The sequence below is a fragment of the Pagrus major genome, chromosome 18, assembly GCF_040436345.1.
Source record: "Pagrus major chromosome 18, Pma_NU_1.0".
Classification (NCBI taxonomy): domain Eukaryota; kingdom Metazoa; phylum Chordata; class Actinopteri; order Spariformes; family Sparidae; genus Pagrus; species Pagrus major.
Window position 1 is genome coordinate 26,149,081 of NC_133232.1, and position 19,176 is coordinate 26,168,256.

The 19,176-nt window shown below is 42.6% G+C and overlaps 1 protein-coding gene across 1 annotated transcript in view; it reads right to left on the reverse strand.

The window, feature by feature from the left end:
• Positions 1–6,590: 6,590 nt before the first annotated feature.
• The window catches only part of LOC141013015 (protein diaphanous homolog 1), a 42,518-nt gene continuing 29,932 nt past the window's right edge, over positions 6,591–19,176 (reverse strand). Inside the window, exons 13-19 of the mRNA XM_073486553.1 lie at positions 16,958–17,073; positions 14,249–14,313; positions 12,445–12,624; positions 9,782–10,300; positions 7,099–7,213; positions 6,930–6,938; positions 6,591–6,703 (exon numbers count right to left, since the gene is read on the reverse strand). Coding sequence (XP_073342654.1) covers positions 6,591–6,703; positions 6,930–6,938; positions 7,099–7,213; positions 9,782–10,300; positions 12,445–12,624; positions 14,249–14,313; positions 16,958–17,073 — 1,117 coding nt within the window. The remainder of the gene's footprint in view (positions 6,704–6,929; positions 6,939–7,098; positions 7,214–9,781; positions 10,301–12,444; positions 12,625–14,248; positions 14,314–16,957; positions 17,074–19,176) is intronic.

Here is a 19,176-nt window from a genome sequence, read left to right on the forward strand (position 1 = left end):
AACGCCTGTGTTGCTGCCATCTATCTTAGCTTTTCTCATTTTACAGCTTGCTTTATCTCTCTCTCCCCCCCAACAGTCTTCCGTCAATTTTTCTGGTCCCATCCCTCGTTCATTGTCTCTTTTCATAAGAACCCCTTCATCAGGCAGAGATAAGAGAAGAGAGATGGGGAAATCAGGAGAGAGGAGAGGGAGAGGAAAAAGAAGGAAGGGAGATGGGGGTTAATGCTCCTATCTTGTCAACTCCATCTTTGAAGTTGTTGGTCTTTACCGCTCCATTTTTTACATATGCTATCAGTGACATCAAACTAGGCTAAGTCTCCCATGTGTGTGTCTATGCAAGTGTGTGTGTGTGTCACTGGCCTCAGGGACAGGTAGCTAATATTGCAAAAAAATAAATAAATAAAAATAAACAGGAGGAGTTGCTGCTGCATGGCAGAGCAGTCAGCCACATTGCACTTTGCCTCTTTCTTCTTCTCTCTTTATCCTTCTCTTTTCTCACGATTAACATGCTTTCTAATCATAGATACGGTTCGACTTCCCTTCCTCCTCAACCCTTTCAATACTAAAATGAAAGCGCCTCTACCTCTAACACTTTGACACCTAAGAAACATGGGCACACACATGCAAGTACAGACACACACACATAAAGCGTACATGTATATAAAAAAAAACAGAGGGGGAGGAAAAAGAGTATGCCGCTGTGACCAAGAGAAGCAAAACAGGAAAGAAGAGTGGGTGGAAGGAGTGTAGGTGTGCATACATATATCCCTTCATTCCCACCCCCTTCTGTCTCTGTTCATTTTTCCACCCGCCTGGCCTGGCTGAAAGGAGACAGAATCACCAACACTGGGAATACTTAGCATCTGTAACAAGCTTTTGAGCTTATCAACCAATCCCTCAATTAAACACACACACACTCACAAACATACTCACAAGCAAACAAGCACACACACACACACACACACACACACACACACAAAAAAGGGTTCTCTCAGTCACTGCTCAGCTGTCATATCACTGGGAACATTTAAATGGTAATGGTGTTGGGATGAGAGATTGGAACGCTGGCTGACTGGCTGGCTGGTCGACCGGCTGGCTGGTTAGGAGAGGAGCCGAGTGAAGCGAAGAAGAAGGCCTATTCCGTTTAAAAACAGGATAATCTCCAGAAAAGAGAAAAGGCAGCAAGGAGATTAGGCACACACAGCGGTAATGCTCCGGCTTGAGTACACTTAGCTCATTTGCATGTAAAACAGAGGAGAGAGATATAACGAGGGAGGGATGGAATGAAGAGAATGAGTGGGACAAAAGCGTGCGTGTGTGTGTGTGAGCGTGCTTACATGTGTATGCTTCTGCTTGTGCATGTGAGTGAGCTGTTGCAGTTGGCAGCAAAGCCAATGCGAGCACACACAGATGTGTTTGAACCTGATAAGGCCTGATGAATGAGCGGCGTTTTGCGGCTGTTCCTCAACCATAAAGAGATGGTGAATGAGGGAACGCTCGCTATTGCCGCACTGAGAATACACAGCGAGGCTTAGAGAGCGAGCAAAGCCAACCTAATGCACCGCTACTGTTGAAGGCTTAAGAGGTATAGTTAGGATTTAAACTTAAGCACTGGTGCACACACAACGCACAACACCAAACACAACCTGTAAACATCAGATCTTTTTCATGTACCAGTTATATCTATATGTTGAAAAGTCTATATATGGGCTATAGGGGCTCATAGATACCAACGCACACAGACCCATAGTTATCCAACTGTGTGGTCATTTGTTGTTGGCGAAAAGGTGGGGAGAGGAAATAGGGATTACTGATGTAAGTGGAGAAATGGCCACATCCAGAAATGGAGTGAATAAGAGAGAATAGAAAGAGAATAGTGGGATATTTTCCCAGCTCTTCCTACAGCATTAGTGACCCCTTGCATTAACCTGCTTCTCTTTCTGCAGCCCCATCCTGAACACTGCATGATTTATTAACAAGGCCTTCCACTGTGGGCTACACAAGTACAAACATACACACAGAGATATACACACACACTCGCAGACAATTTAAAACACATTACACACACAAGCTTTTCAAAGCCAATACTAATTTAGCACAATCGCACACAAACACTGTTATGGCTTAACACAGTGTGCCCATTCCTCATTTAGTCATCTAAGTGCTTTATTAGTACATATTTTAAAGAGTCTCAGGAGACTTCAGCTCTGGGTCTACACATCCCATAAACTGCTATCTAAAACTCTCCCTAATTATACACAATCATACACACACATAGACACACAACTCACAAATGTATCCTGGCTGTGACCTAGAGGGGATCGAAGAGTGAAAAATAAGTGGGTTTTGGGCGGGGGGTTATGAAACTGGGATGGAGGAGGAGATGGAAGGAGGCAGGAAAGAAGGGAATCAAAGTTAAAAGCATTGTCTTCCCCTTCCTCACCTGTGGTCATTTTCAACAAAAATTTTGCAGATCTCAAATCTTCAGCAGCATGGACGGCCATCAGGTATACGATCAGAAGAGAAATGTAACGGCATTATTTTGACCTGCACATTATGAATGACTAAAGAGTCAATCTACAGTGAAAAAACATCACAAAGCTGTATTTTTGTTTCTGCAATAACACTGCTACTGTCGAAAAAGTGTGTTTCAAACAGTGTTGAATTGATTAGCATTAGCATTTTTCTTTGCCCGACAATGACCTTGAGCCAGTGTACAAAAAAACAAGTCGCCAAATGTTGTGAACTGTTTAGCAGCAGCTGTAAGACCTAATCAACAACACTGCACCATAATTCTCCAGGCCTCTTGGTCCTTTATTGCTAATATATTACATATCTCATCTCATCCCTTTAACTGATTGGTCTACAACCTGAGAGAGGCCCAAGGCACGCGCACAAGCACATTCACGGACAAGGCACTTTCTTGCTGATTGGTCGCTCATTAAGGTGAAGAGTGAATGGAACAGACTTAAGAGGAAACTCAGCAACACAAATACATGCGCACACACACACACGCGCACACACACGCACACACACCTACAGAGAAGGAAATTGATTTCTTCAGAACACAGGGAGATCAAAAGGCTTATTATAATTGGTTTGTAAATGTGGCTGAGCTCACCCACCCACTCTCTCGAGCACATACACCAGCACACAGACACCCATGCACTGACAAACGTGTCAAACGTGTTCATCTGCAATAAACTCGTCTGCATTTTTTAGGAAGCAAAGGTGATAAAGGAAGGTGCTGTCGCCTGTGTAGGTGTGTTATGCAGCTAATACAGTGGATGGCATTACAAAGTGACTCTTTGGGGTGGGGGTCACCACCAAATAAGAGAAATGAGGTTGTTTAACTACAACAGACCACAGAAACACAGCGACAGAGACAGAGACACATTAGAGGGAAGAAGGGTGTAAAGGCTGGAGAGTTGGGATATGAAAATGATCCTCACATTATGAGGATTAATAATCATATATGCTCCTGGCCCTTTTCTCTCCCTTTCTTTCCCGAATCAAATTAATCACCACCGTTCCCCCTAGCCCAGCCTTTCCCTCTGCTCGCTCTTTTTTCCCCCCCCCCCACCATCTCTCGCTCTCCCTCTCATTCTTTTGCTAATTGGGCTATCTGAGGTGCCGACTTCAAAAGGCACCTGCTATCAAACACGGATGAAAAAGTGAGAAAAAGGACAGTTCAGGATATATATATACCCATATTAGATGAACAGTATATGAATTCTAGCCTTGTCACTGTCCTCCTGCACTTTCCCAACAATTGTCTAACTAGAAAAGGACCTTTTGGATTCTGTTTAACTGTTAATATATCATCATCATCATCATCATCATTATTATTATTATTATTATTATTATATGATAAGGAGGATAGAAGAAAACCAAAAAGTAGAAAACAGACACGTACAGACACAAGTACTTCAAAGAGAAGATATTAGAAGCAGTAGCTTAAGGGAGAATGTGGGGATAAGCTTGCCGTCTGAAACCATATACACTACACTAACCGCTTTACAGCCACACATACTTGCTCATCTAAACAACTTGGCTGTTTACAATTGCAAATATTCATATCAGGTCTCCGGTTTTAAGCCCTTAAACTCGCAAAGCACAACAATGGGAAAAATAATAGTGGTCTTTTTCACACATCCGACAGGAGAAAGATGGCAGTATAATAGCATCACATCTCCACCACAAATGCTGCAGTGAAATGTGGCTAGTTCCATCCTTATAAATTCTCATGAATGCTCTGGATGGAGCTTAAAATAGAATTTTATATCACACTGAGCTGTACAGATGTACAGTGTAACAGCTTGCCATTATCTTAGACTGGGCATCAGTTCAACCACATTCAAATGCTCAGAACATAATAAAACGCCGCATGCAGTCTTATTAAAAACGTATCATCACATATTTCCTTTCAATGGTGGTGCTTCGGGTAAAATAAAGACACCCACCACTTAAAATGTACCTTCAACCTCAATATGTGTCAGTGGGGAAAATATGGTTTATCAACACGTAATGGATACACTGGAGAGAAAGCCAGCAGGTTGTCTGCAAGCAAGTCTGAAAGAAAATTAACTGACCAACTCCCAGAGGTGGTGCACCTTCTGAAAACCCTGAGAGTTTGCATCCTTCACAAGGCCTTGCTCAACATATTGACTTGCCTATAAAGTGCATATTTCTCATTTCCCATGTTGACAGCTTAGCTCTATATGTCCGTCCTGGTGAATAAGATGTACAGCTGCACAGTACTAATAACGGTGGCCTTGGCTGCAATGGTTGTTCGCAAGGCAAGTTAAGTAGTTTGAGAGGAGAGAGGTGAAAAGTCTTGAGGTAAAGAAGGCTCGACGGGAATAAATCAAGTAAGGTAGAACTTTTCTCGAATAGCAGCATGTTATGTTCTTGTCTGACCTCAAAGTCACTGTTGAAAATATGTAGAGAAGCAGGCTCCACTCTAAAATACAGTTTGACACAACTCTGTGTGTGCAAAGTTAAAAGCAGTTAAATGAGATCAGATGCATTACTACATTTGTAAAGAAACTAGAAATAGCAGCTTCAGTGACATATGGGGATGTCTACTATGCTCTGGTTAGGGCAACATAACCAAAGTAATATCACTTCTAATTAACAGAATCAATAAAGGTTTGACTTATTTGCCCAACACTTGAATTCTGACATGTTCAGCAGCTAGGGAGTACAGGAGCAAAAAGGATAACTGACCTGAGCTTACCTATTGAGCTTGAAACTGATTTCAATAAGGGAGAGAGAGAACAGATAGAGATAGATACATTGCCAGAGATGTACACACTGGAAATAGAAATAAGCACATAGATAAAGAGCAAAACATACAACCATGTACAGCCAGAGGGCGTGTCTCCCACCATCAGCTCTCTGCTCTTCCACCGAGCCTCAGAGGTCACCTCTGACCCTGCCACGGGCACACTACCCCCCTGCACATCTGTGTTCTGTGTGGGTGTGAGTGCATGCAAACCCAGCTGCGCTGCTGGGCAGCTGATGGAGAAGAGGAAGAAGGGTCAGGAAGGGTCAGCGGTGGCTCGCTGTGGTGTCGGCCTGCTTTCGCTGAATAACGAGGAATGGGAGGCGCAAGAGGAGGAGGAAGAGGAGCAGGAGGATGAGGAAGAGTGAAGCCAGGCATGGATGAGGAGAAGGAGGAATGTATTAGGCCTAAAGCGGTGTGTTTAAGCAGGAGAGGGAAGGACAGAGGGTCAAGGGTCAATCTGCATATCCACACACAGTGTGGATTAAACCACGCAGGCACACTCACAAGCGCACGCAAGATTCAGTGAAATCCCAATTCAGTTTAAAAAAAACATTATATTCCTAACTATCAAACTTCAGGAAATCAACAACACAATAAACAATAATATGCACACCTGGTCTCTCTCTGTCTCTTTCTTCTCTCTCTCACATACACACACACACACACACACACACACACACACACACACACACACACACACATACACATACACATACACATACACATACACACACACACACAGAGATACACCCACACAGACAGACATACAGACAGGTGTGGGGCTATGAAAAGGCCACGGTGTCTTTATAGTCAGCCCTCAGAAAAGGTTATTAGACATCAACCGGAACAGGCGGCTGTCTCAGCCAATAAAAAGTGGAGGCGTGGGTGCACCGACCAAGAGGCTGTTTGTGTGTGGGGGTCAAATCAAGGAGTGACAGGCGGACGTAAGGACTTGCCATACAGGTGAATGCAGATGGGACAGCTGCCAGCGCTGACATTTAACTGACATCAACAGCTAGCATCAGCCATGTGTGCATGTGCACTTTTGTTTATGTATATGATATGAGAGGTGTGTCTGTGTGTGTATGAAGACTGAATCTGAAGGTCAGATGGAATTATATACACACCCACACACACTGTCTGTCTGCGATTTTATGGTGTCCTGGTTATGGAATGAATATGGAGGAGTTAGAGCAGAAGGCTCAGTGACACTGGGACAAGGTGATAGGAGTGGACAGGTGTGCGTGTGTGAGCGTACGCCCGTGTGTCAGCGCTTTGTGCCAGGACAGCAGGTGGCTAGTCAAAGGACATCAGTGACCTTCTCCTTATCCCTCCCTCTACCCTCCTCCCTTTGTCCATCTCTCCCTGTCCCCAAGTCCCACTTCATCTCACCCGGTAGTGAGCACTCTGTCTCTGCACAACAAGTCATGGGCACATTGAGAAGATGAACAAACACACACAAACACAGGTGTGGGTGGTTTATTCATGAACTTGTGTGAGATGCTGTTTTGACACAGCGTTGTTGAATAATGTAAATGTGCAGCGTGTCCTCCGAGCAGAGGAAGGGAAGGGTGAGAAAGGCTGGAGAAGATGTGTGAAAAAAAGAACTAAATGGAAAGTGTATGCGTGATATTCTTACCTTTAGTGGCTGATGGAAGCAGAGCAGGAGAATTGAAATAGACATGGTGTCGGGGGAGAGGGGGGAGGGATGCGGGAGAGGTGAGAAACGGAGAAAGACATTGCTCATTACTGGGAAACACAACATGATAACAGGAGTAGTAGTAGAAACACACAAGCCACACACTCACTCTTTGTCTGCGAGGAGAAGGCCAAGGTGAGTTTGGCAAGGAGCTCATTGTTTTCAAATTGCTCCTCTTTTGCCTTGATCCAGAAACTTTTCTCAGATAGGTCCTCAGGTCCAATCTAAGTGGAAGAAATGTCGATATGTACAGAAGGAGAAAGACGGACACAGAGGGAGACATTGAGACATGTGTTGGATAACCATATCATCAAGTTGACTAAAAATGGTCATCTGTGCACCTGGCAAATGAGGAGTTGAGCAGATAAAGAAGTCGGCAGAACAAAAGAAACAGCAGGGCTGTGAAAGGAAGAGGCAGGGGTATGATAGTAGAGGGAGAGGAGGAGGTTGAGGGAAGGAAGGAAAGCACAAAGAGGAAAGGGAGAGGAGGAAACAAGTAGTCATTTTCTCTAATCTTCACACACTGTCGCTACCACAAAGCGTCTTGAGCTTCACACACAGAAAGTCAAAGACATACAAAGGGTTCCACTTTATTCCTCCCCTTGTTCTTTCTTTCTTCACCCTTACCCAGGAGCTCTCTCTGTAGCCTCCCTTTGTCATACACCTTTTCTGCACGAAATTAGCTTGCATATGTAAGTTTTTTAAACAGGTAAACCTGCTAAGAAAATGTGATCGACTCCTTTCCTATTGCAAGTGTTTGCCTTTCTCTGTTTTTTTTTTGTTTTTTTTCCACGTTCCATGTAACGAATAAGGCCACTGAAAACTATTCATACACCAACGTTCTTAATTTCAATGCGTGTCATAACATCACACTAGAAAGGGGCGCAAAAATAGTGTGTCTACCCCAGTGACAGGTTTCCATCACTGCCGATCGGAGCTAAATGGGTGTTAGTGGGTTTTTTGTCCAGTGTGAAAGGGTTCAGTGTTGCTCTGTCTCTCTATTCTGGTCACAAGTCACAATTAACTTTGTATGTTTTTCCTTCACTTTCCTTGTATTCTCATCAAAGGAAAAGAGAAAGAAAGAAAGTGAAACGGAGAGAGCGAGTGAGAAAGCAGTGGTAGTAAATTTACAGATATCAGTCCTTTCATTATGGACAAAGCCTCGGGGATGGGGGCGTTGGACGGAAAAGACAGAGAGTAGGGAGAAGAAATGTGATATGGGGATGAGCTGAAGGAGCAAGAAAGAAAGCAAGAGAGCACGCAAAAAAGGAGGATGAGACCAAGCCAGAAAAAAAAAGTTAATTTAAATTACAAAAGAATACTGTCCTTTCTAGCAGCAATTTAATTATCTTTCAGTGGCGCCGTTAAAAGAAGAAGGCTTATTAAAAAGCAATTTCTGTGACATCCTCGTCAAACACTCTCACCAGCCAGAGAGGGAGGGAGGGAGAGAGAGGTGGAGAGAGAGGGAAAAGGGAGAGAGAGAGAGAGAGAGAGAGAGAGAGAGAGAGAGAGAGTGAGAGAGAGAGGGTGAGGGTGAAGGAGAGGGAGAGGGAGAGGGAGAGAGAGAGAGAAGCTAAATGCTGATGAAGTCTGCTGAAGCCATTAAACAGTAGCTTTAGGCTAAAGAAAGACAGAGGGTCGTTTTGATGTTTTAACCATCACAGATGAGAGGGAGGAGAAGAACATGAAGCACATAGTCATGAGATACACGTATGCATGCAAGTCACTTTAGGTCAGAATCTCACTGTTAAAGCTCCATCTCACATTTCTCGCAGACTGTTGCACACACAAAAGCACACCCTGAGATATTTATAACTGCACAGTAAACACACCTACACACTTTAAATTACATTTGAATTATATGATACAATCCCTCACTCTTCTTTATATGAGAATCATATGCTGATGCGATAATAAGGAGCTGAAATACAACGTGGTATATTAGCCCACATGGAAGAACCATCTCATTTTCAACACTGAGAGTTTTTGCATCAAGACAGACTATCATACTCTCAAACAAATTTCTGAAGATGCCATGGGCCTACTTCAACCAAACATCTGTGGCAGGAAGTACCCACCAAAATGACTTTGTAACATATGGTGTTATTAAACATTCAAGCCAAGTGTCTACAACCCAGATTCCAAAAAAGTTGGGACGCTGTGTTAGAAATAAAAAAAAAAAAAAACAGATTTGATAATTTGCAAATCCTTTTTGACATATCCTCAAATGAAAACAGAACAACCACCCTTCAACTTCACTGATTTTTGTAAATATTTGCTTATTCTGAAATTGATACCTGCAAAACATTTCAAACTAGTTGAGAAATGGCCAACAAAAGACTTTCGAAAGTGGTGTAATCCTCCAAAAAAAACACCTGTTTGGAACATTTCACAGGTTAATTGGTAACAGGTGAGAGTATCATGATTGGGTATGGAAGGGGCATCCTCGAAAGGCTCAGTTGTTCACAGGCAAGGATGGGGCGAGGTTAACGCTATGTGAAACACATGATTGTATGAAGGATTTTACTACATGGGCTCAGGAACACTACACGCACTTTACACAAAAACTTTACATTTAACACAGTGTCCCAACTTATTTGGAACCATGGTAATACATACATGTTCTTCCAAAAGAACAAAGGGTTAGTCATATCATATTATATGTATCAAAGAGTGTAGGATATACATGTTAATGTCTTTCCCCCACTATTTTTTTGAATTGTTAAATAACTGACAGTTTTGCATTGCTTTTTGAATATCGATTATATTGAACCATTTATTTTAGGACTGACCTTCCTCCAGTTGGCTCTCTTCAGCTGGACCTCAGGCTTGTACTCCTTTTTAGGCTGGAGCCCATGAGGCAATTGGGGGGGTGCAGGGGCACCCCAGCCCCCCATGCCTGGCATTGGAGGCATGCCGAAGACTGGCGGTGGAGGAGGGACACCGGGAAACCCAGGCGGTGGTGGTGGTGGTGGAGGTCCCATCCCAGGTAAGGGTGGAGGGGGTGGTGGTCCTGGCATGCCAGGGAGGGGTGGAGGTGGTGGAGGTCCTGGCATGCCAGGTAAAGGAGGAGGGGGAGGGGGAGGAGGAATACCAGTCTGACCCGGTAAAGGAGGAGGGGGTGGGGGAGAAAATATGCATGCATGGCCTGGTAGGGGTGGAGGTGGAGGTGGAGGGGGCATGCCTGTATTCTGGCCAGGGAGAGGAGGGGCAGGCGGTGGAGGGGGGGGCAAACCGGGTGTTGGCACAGGAACAGTAACGGTGATAACTTTAGTCTTGGCCTCTTCCAGATCTTTAGACAGGTTTTCAATCTGCAGAGAAGTAAGAAAACAGTGTTGTCACAAATACTGATTAATCTACAACCTGGCATACTACTGTATATTTTCAAACCATATACAGCAATTTATCATATTAGCATATCTAGACTGTACATTGTTTGCTGTATATTTCTCAAATTAAAATAATTTTGTACAGATTTGCCAATTTTCACCATCTCCAATAAATAGCCATGCCAACAGTGATTAGATTTGAGACAAAAGGCAGAACAAAAGACAGAAAAGAGTGACATAAAAAGGGATTAAAGCCTGGGCAGGATTGCGTTTTGGGAGAGATGCGAAGAGAATGGAGTGCGAGGCGCTGAGGGAAAAACATGGCAGGGGGGATTTAAGTCCACAGAGGAATTCAAAAGAAAAAGTTTTAAAGAGGAAGACAAACTTCTAAATTAGAAGTGAGGCTGAAATACATTTTTTATTGCAACACTGACGTACTTATTCAAGTGTTTACATCAGTGAGGCTCCAATTCTTGATAAAACTGTCAAGACCAGCTAATACTGGCATATGAGAGAAGAGTTTGATTCAGATGGAAATATACTTTGTGCTAGAGAAGTTACTTTACTATTTCTGTTCTTAGATGAATAAAGTGTAAACAGAGTGCATGTACTATGTGAGTGAAAGACTTTCTGTATATGGCGTAACAAATTGTTCGTGTTGTTTCCTCCTCCGACTATGAAAAAAAGACAGTAACAGACATGAAGGGCCTCCAAGGCAAGCTTTCTTAGTGAGGCAGCAGATGAAGCGTTGGGCACAGCATCACACGTAGGGACAGTGAGAGATCTCTACATGTGAAGAAATCTTCGATGGGCAGTGCCTCAAACACAGAGAAAGTGAGCCATCTTAGTATGAGAAGCTTGTTAGATGCCTGGCTGGTGATGCTGTTGATGCGTTGGACAACTGTGTGTGCATATGCATGTGCGTGTGTGTGCATTTGGGCTTTTGTGTGGAGAGAAGATGACTCTGCTGGCATCAGCCACTTTGGATGAGGCTCATTTTTGAAGCACTGTAGTTTGCTTACTGACACACACGCACATACGTTTGTGTGCGCACACACACACACATACGTTTGTGTGCGCACACACACACACACACACACACACACACACACACACACACACACACACACACACGAACATCTTCATGTGGTTCTGAGCACACATGCACAGAGGCAGACTGTTCTGGGTCACTTGGTGTGTTTGTGAGTTTGGGTGTCACTGTGAGGCAGAGTCCAGCTGGTGTGGCAGCAGGACACTGACAGCTAAACAATCCTCATCTTGGCCTCCCTACTGTATGAGTGTACACACACCAGCACACACACACACACAAACAAACACCCTACGTGTGTATCTTGGCCTCAAAAAAAACAGTTTGTCCCATCTCCATCCTTTCCTTTCCTTCTTTTTTCTTCTCCCTTTAGTCACTCTTTATACTCACTTTCCCCCACTTTCCATGTTTTTATTGAGTTTCTTAATCTCTAAAGATTTGGCTTCTATTCACAATATCCTTTTAGTTTTTTTTCCCTCTTTCATGCCATGCTAGCAGTTGGCTAAAGCATTTAAGGCCAGGGGGCTTCTGTGTTTGTGTGGGTGTGCATAGATGTTTGACAACTTTTTGGTGCTCAGAGTTCTGCAATATTGCAATTCTCTAAGCCTTGAATAGTCTACTTCCTGCAGCTTTAGCAGAAGTTTCTGTTTTGTGTGTATGGGTTTCAAGGACATTAAACAAGGCAAGGCTTAAGATTCAATTATCTGACCCAGTCTTTATCGTCTTTGTCCTAATGTTTTGGTTTCTTTTATACTGACAATGGCATCAGTTATAGAAATACTGCATTGAGCCTGCTTGAGCTGGTCAACTTGCCACAATGACTTCTTCTGTAAGGGTAATTCTGGGTTCAACTCAATTTGAATTCAGTGTATTCAAGCATTCATTTACTTCAGGATGAATTCATATAGGGAAAAACTTGTTAAGGGAACTTGTCACATTCAGGTAATTGGCTCAATACTCCACAACAAACCGACTATAAATGCAAACAGCTTCTATTTAGACTGTGAGTTCTTTCAATTAAAAAAGCATTGAGCGCCACATAGACAGGTGGTTGTATGTGTGTATATGTTGTTTGTACCTGCTTTTGCAGAGTGCCGAGCTGTTGTTGTAATTCCCGGTTCTCCTTTTCTTGGTCCAGCTTAGATGTGGCCAGCTGTTCCTTCTCTTGGCTCAAGTCTTGCAGCTTGTGCTCATAGTCGCCCTCAAGTTTCTTCAGCTCCACCTGCAGCTCATGGCGTGATGTCAACTCCGCATCCAGCTAATACACATGAAAGGGTCAAAGACAGGGTCAGACTCATTACAGTATCCTTAAAACAGAGTTTTTGGTGACTTTACAATTTTTGTGTAATGGTTAATTTCAAGGTAATTTTTAGGGCAGTAAACAATGTTTTCTCAGAATTCACCACTGTGGAAGAAATGGTGTTCCTGATGTTTGATGAGTATTCAGCTAATCATGCACCACCAGTGACAGGAAACATTCTAAAACATTCGCTTGCTACTTGATATTAGCCCTAATGTGAGACTACAAAATCGACTAACAATGTGGGTTTTCTTGCTCAAGATTTTGTGGCATTATTGTAATAAAATACAGGCTATGTAAAATGAAATAAGAATATATAAAGATATGGCTGCAATTCAGAAGTGGCACTACTACAGGATTAAGGTTGAGCGAGAAGACAGCAAAGGCCAAATCTTTTTTGAAACAGATTATAGAAGACAAGTAAAAGGTTTAGAAATACATATAAATATCAACCCTGAAGCCACCAAAACACCAGGATTCTCCAATGAAATATGGGAGCAAAGTGTGTTGTGTGCCTGCACAGGCTTTTAGCCATCCTCTTGAGGCTGCAGCAGTTTCTGTATCACAAAGACTTGTGGAAGCCATTTCCTGCAGTCTAGTGCTTTCAGTTTCATTGTATAATTTACACTGCAAATTGGTGTCAATTATTGAGTTAGAATGCTTCGGTGCACTTGTATGAATTCACTTCTCACTTCCATTTTAAAGCCTTCACGTACACGAAAACAGACAGAGAAACATTTAGCACCAAATTTTAATTTTCTAACTTTCATACATTTTCAAGGATTTTCCTTCTAGGACACTTGACAAACAGGATAAGAGTATTTAAACAGATGAATCCATGAACACACACATGGCTGTTTAATTTGCCGACAGCAGATCCGTTACTCTTGCTGTCATCGTCCTGACAGCCTCATCCCTAATTCCTGCCAGAGTCTGCCTGCAATTACCCCATCATACACAACCAGCACTCTGGTATGTGTGTGTGTGTGTGTGTGTGTGTGTGTGTGTGTGTGTGTGTGGTCAAGGAAAATTAATCCAAGTGTGTTCATGTAACGTGTGCTTGTGTGGATGTGCATGTGTTCAACCGATATGATCCCATGAGAGACTGTGTGTCTTTATGCATGCCTGAATGAAGGCTAGTTTCAGCTCCCTCTTTGCAATTATCCTGTCACTGGGACAGAAGCATCAGGGTAGCGGCACACCGCCATCAAGGCATTTTACCCCCTTGTGCGAATGTGTGTGTTACATGTGTTTTGTGCTCGTGTGTAAGAGTGTTTGTCTGTCGGTTGGCTGTCAGACATGTGTACGCTCATTCTCTTAGTCACCCTCTGTTCCTCCCTTTTTCTCATTTGTCTTCTCATGTCAGCCAGACACTGGTTGCACAGAATTTCATTACAATCCCAATGTGTCTTTGTGTGTGAGGGGGAAATGTAAAATGACTTTTACGATGTGTGATTTTCTTTTCTGTCTATATGACTGTAACAACTTGTGCCTTTTTGGGTTGATGTGTAAATATGTCTGTGTGTAAGGCATGCTGTTGTGTGTGCATTATGATTTTCATGTGTGAATGTGTGTATTTCACCTTCTTCTCCAATTCAACTGCCTTGGCCTCGCTGGTTTCTACTTTGGTCTGGTCCACCATGTTGTCTGTGGTAAGGACAGAAGAAAGGAAAAGAGAAAGAGAAATAGAAAAAAAGGTGGTGGATATGATAAAGGTTTCAGACAATGGACCTGTGCACGTCTGGCTGTGAAGACATCGCACCCTTCAGTCTGGCACATGCTGTGTGCACACACATTCACAAACAGACGCATACACACAGAGCAAGCGTCCTATGTGTCTCCCTATTTTTCCCTTATCACAGTACTCGAAAGTCAAGATCCGTGGGACGATTGTGAAGGCATCTCATTACAATAGGATGCTATCTGTTCCGTGCTGTTTCTACACATCATTATCTTTTAAGCCTTCGATACATACACCTCTGTCTGACTGTGCGTGTATGTGCGAGAGAGGTGGGAGCACACCAATATGCCACTATGCGAACACATCTCCCACCACTTTATTTCAAAGTCTTACATTCATCTTCCTCTTTCTGACAGACTGCAAAAAATAAAAGACAGACCATATAACAGTCTGGGAGTAATCCATTATCAGAGGTTCTGCTTGGCAGAGGACAGGGTGAGAAGGACACAGGCTAACCAACAGGGTACTTTTACAGAATAATTGCAGGGTCTACAGGTGGTTCAGTGCCCAAGGGCTTGCCGAGCATGTGCAATAAAAGAGCTAATTAACATGAAGATGAATGCCACGAAGTCACTGGATCAAAGACAGCTAATCATGATGCCCAGGAGAGGGATCAAACAGATAGATAGCAGAGAGCTAAGAGCTGTGAATAGCTAAAATAGATAATGAAGAAATTATATAAACTTATAGAAAGTGAATTATAAAGATTGTGAAGAGATAAAGTTTGAGTCTTCAGTTGCAATGATATTATGGTGAGTGGAAAAAGGAGTTGAAACTATGCAGGGTTTCTTATATCTAGATAAACTAAGTAAGCGAGGCAGAGAAATCCATTTTGTGAAAGAGAAGGTTTTTGCCGGATGAAAGAACCTCACGATAATATGCCAACCCACATACAATTTCAGAGTGTGCATTTGTGTATGAGTTTACATAGTTATTGGATGTGTAGTGGTGGAGGAGGAGGAAGGGGGGGTACTTCTGTCATAGTGGCTAGGCTAAATGGGACAAACTTCGAATAGAGAGCACTAAGGGAGCCAGAATGTGGGGGAAAATACTGTGCTGAATTTCAGAGTTCAAAGAAAAACACTAAATAATGCATGCAGGGCAGAATTGGGCTGCTTTCCACCGATAATAACTCTGGCAGCCTTAAAGGAGGCCAGCAAGCCTGTGTGTGTGTGTCAGGACGCATTTAGAAGCAGTGCAATTAGAGCCTCCTGCGGTGAGCAACGGAGACCTGCCATAAAGGAGTATTGAACACTCGAGACATGGCCTGCACCTCCATTTTGCTCCGGTTTAGTTTACTGTAGTCAGCAGGTGTCCTAGTCAACATTTAGAGCTGTCACTCAGGTACACACATTTTAGCATTTCCTGTTTGGATTCAGTAGAGTGACAGGAAATCACATAGATCAGTCGTCGTCATAATAATATCTTGATCTCCAGAGAAAAGTCTTTGTTAGCCCTGGGGCTGGTAGCAATTCTGTGTCTTGGATGGAGAACAAAATCTACTGTCCCATTCTGAGTAAAGTGAAGTTAATATCAGGCTTTAGCAATCTGAGTTAATCAAATAAAGTGAGTACGTTCCAAAGTTAGTCTTTTTAGAATTCCCTCCTTCCATTTCCCTAGACACTGTATTCTTGCTGAGTTGCAGTGGAGGCATAGAGAGAGAACCTTTGTACTGAAAGGACAGCAACTCTGGAAGGTAATCACTTGATCTTTTCAACTCAGACTGCTGAAGCCTCATTTTACTTTGGAATGTATTTTTGCATAGAACAAGGACTCCAGATTCTGCCCCACTTTCACCTGCATTAAAGGCATATCAAGAAAAGACCTTTTAATGACAAGCTGACTATTCCTGACTATTCCTTGAAGATTGTTTAGAAAATGTGTGAACCTTTCCTTTAAACAAAGAGGATGCTTACAGATACATTATATGGGCACTGTTGACTTTTATTATGTCCATACATTCACTACAGGTCCCTGAAAGTTACCATTTACCAAATCTATCATTGTGTGTCAGGGATCAGATTTTGGAAGAGGACACAGATTTCTCACCCACTACATTGGGAAATCAGACTCTAGGATTGATTTGTCTGATAAAGCTTTTGTCCTCATGTTAGTTCTTTATTAAGTTCTAACAAATGACTGTAAAACCTGTAGCACAATTCCACCTACACTGATGCACACTCCCTCTCTGGCTCCACCCTGTGGCATTTTCGGGCTACTGCACATTTGTCGTCCATGTAGATAGAAAATGTAACGTGAATTATGGCCAAATTAATGTTAAACTTGCCATTGACAGCAACACATTAATCGTGTCAGTGATTGGAGTGGGGCAGATCAAAAGTGAGATATGATTGAAAATACTGCAGAACAATGTTTGGCTTTTCTGGTCCATGTGCGTTTTGTATTAATTTGGTCTTTAACGCCTGTGAAAGTGCATGAATAAAGTTCTCAATTCTAAGGACGTTGGGTGATGGGTAAAAACACACACTGTAGATTTAAAAGAGAAAAAAGAAAGACTTGATCACATGTGTGCTTTGGTGTCCAACTCACCTATCAAGCCTTCAATGTTGAGGCTGATGTTGCGGCACTTAAAGTCAGGGTCCGCTCCATTCCTGTGAAGCACGATCTGACCAACACACTCGTCTATGAACTTGTAGTACTGAGGCCTGCAGGTGGGAGGGAGTGATGGATGGAGAGATGGATTAGGAGACAGAAAGAAAAGGAGAGACGGGAGAAAGATAAGATGAGAAGGATGAAGGAGGAAAACAATGGAGAAGGAGAGTTTATACATGGTGCGCAATAACAATTATAGCAAATGCATGTCTTTTACAATACCAGCCTAGTCTGGCACATGATGTGAGCAGAGGGTGATATTGACGGAGAGCAAGCAGGTTCATTTGTTCAGACAAATGTGTGAACACGCATGCTTCGTCACTTTGTCTGCAACTGAGATTGGCTGTCTGTGTGAGCATGACGGTTTGAGTTTCTTGTCACAAAGATTGATTGTGTGCAACTGTGTTCGTGAGAGTGTGTTGGTGTATGTCCAGCGCTCCGTGTCTGATCAAACCAACTTCACACAGACACTCAATTTTGGAGGTGTCTTATTCCCTGACCCCATTAGATGCTGCCAGAGTCACAAACTCAATACTTTATTTATTCTGTCTCCCACCCTCCCCTGTCTCTCTTAGTCACTCTGCCTTTGTCTAACACTTATTCCACTCCTTCACTATACTTCAAGGTTTTTTTTCTTCAGCTAAGATTTATCCGTGGAGCGAGAGAGACATCTAGTGTCATTCCGTAAAACTGAATGTATTTGGCTACATCCAAAATTAGGCATTTTTCATGAGCCTGAACTTAGGTATTATATATACTTATATATCATTAAATTGTATATTTGGAAAAAGGTGGTTGTTAGGCCTGAGGCTGTATATATTGTGATTAATTCTTATATAAAAATACAGATGTCACTGAATTAAACTACAGCTAATAAGCCAAGTACAATCTGTATACATGCACAGTGTGTACATGACCAAGTATGACCATTCATACAAAGGCTTTTGGGTTTTCTAGGAAATTGCTAGGCCTCAATCTCTACTTGAGATTGAAATACAGGGAGACCAAGAATGAAAAAAGACCGAAGCAGCAGGTACTCTTTCATTCATTCCCACCCAAGTACTAACCCTTACATTCCCTGTACGCCACTCCTTCAGTCTCTCACCATCTACCTAGCAATTTACCTCAACTCTCAGCTTTTTATTCGTTATTGTCTCACCCTCCACCTCCCTTCTCTTTTCATCTCTGTAATTATCAAGCTGTATTTTCTACCACTCTACAGCTCTCCCTCCCACCCTCACTTCCTGTCTCTCTGTGGAGTCCGTTACAGAGCAATCCTATTGTGTTCCACTGGATCACCTGGATGGAGAAGACAGGATAAGAAAGAGGGAGGAAGAGAGGGGAGGCTAAAAGACTTCAGCTGGGACTATTTCTTTGGGCCAAACTACATTTTCCATCCTCACAATTCTATTCCCCAAACTATGTTAAAGATAAGCCACAATTTCTTGCTTGTCTGATACCAATCGAGGCAACACTGGACTAACAACACAGCTAACTCAATTCAAATGTCTGCATGCCTGCACATGTTCATGTGTGTTCTGCCTGTTTTCTATGATAATGAGTGAAGCAAAGCATTCCTCCTTTCTGTGTTGCGGAGTGTGAAAGCAGACACGCATGTGTAGATGTGCATACACTATGCCATACAACTCTTGACTTGTCCTTAACATTATTCTACCCTCGTCTTGTCATTCAATCATTGGCTCTTCCTCTCTCCTCTGTTTCCTTAGCTAAACCCTAGACACAGGGAGAGACATTAGCATATTTCTGGTGATAAGAGGTGATGATGTTCATTTCTATTAAAATGGAATTGGACTTCTTTGCATGTATTAATTTCTCAGCCTTTGAACGGTGCACTAGCAAAACAAACAGGGAATGGAGGAAAGGGCTGAGAGGAGGATGTGAAGAGCAGGAATTGAAGAAAGGGGAGAAACTCCTCAAGTTTTCCATATTTCTTGGTTATACTTTTAACAGGACTGCTTGGGCACTGCAGAAGAAATTGCCATTGATAATTACATAAGCACTTTCCTGTATGTATATGAAATGGCTGTATGATTTTGACAAAAACAGCATTATTTTCTGCCATAAAACTCAATATTATACAACAATTATAATTAGAAAACTCCTTTATCTTTGCTTTGTGTTACATGCAGCTTTTC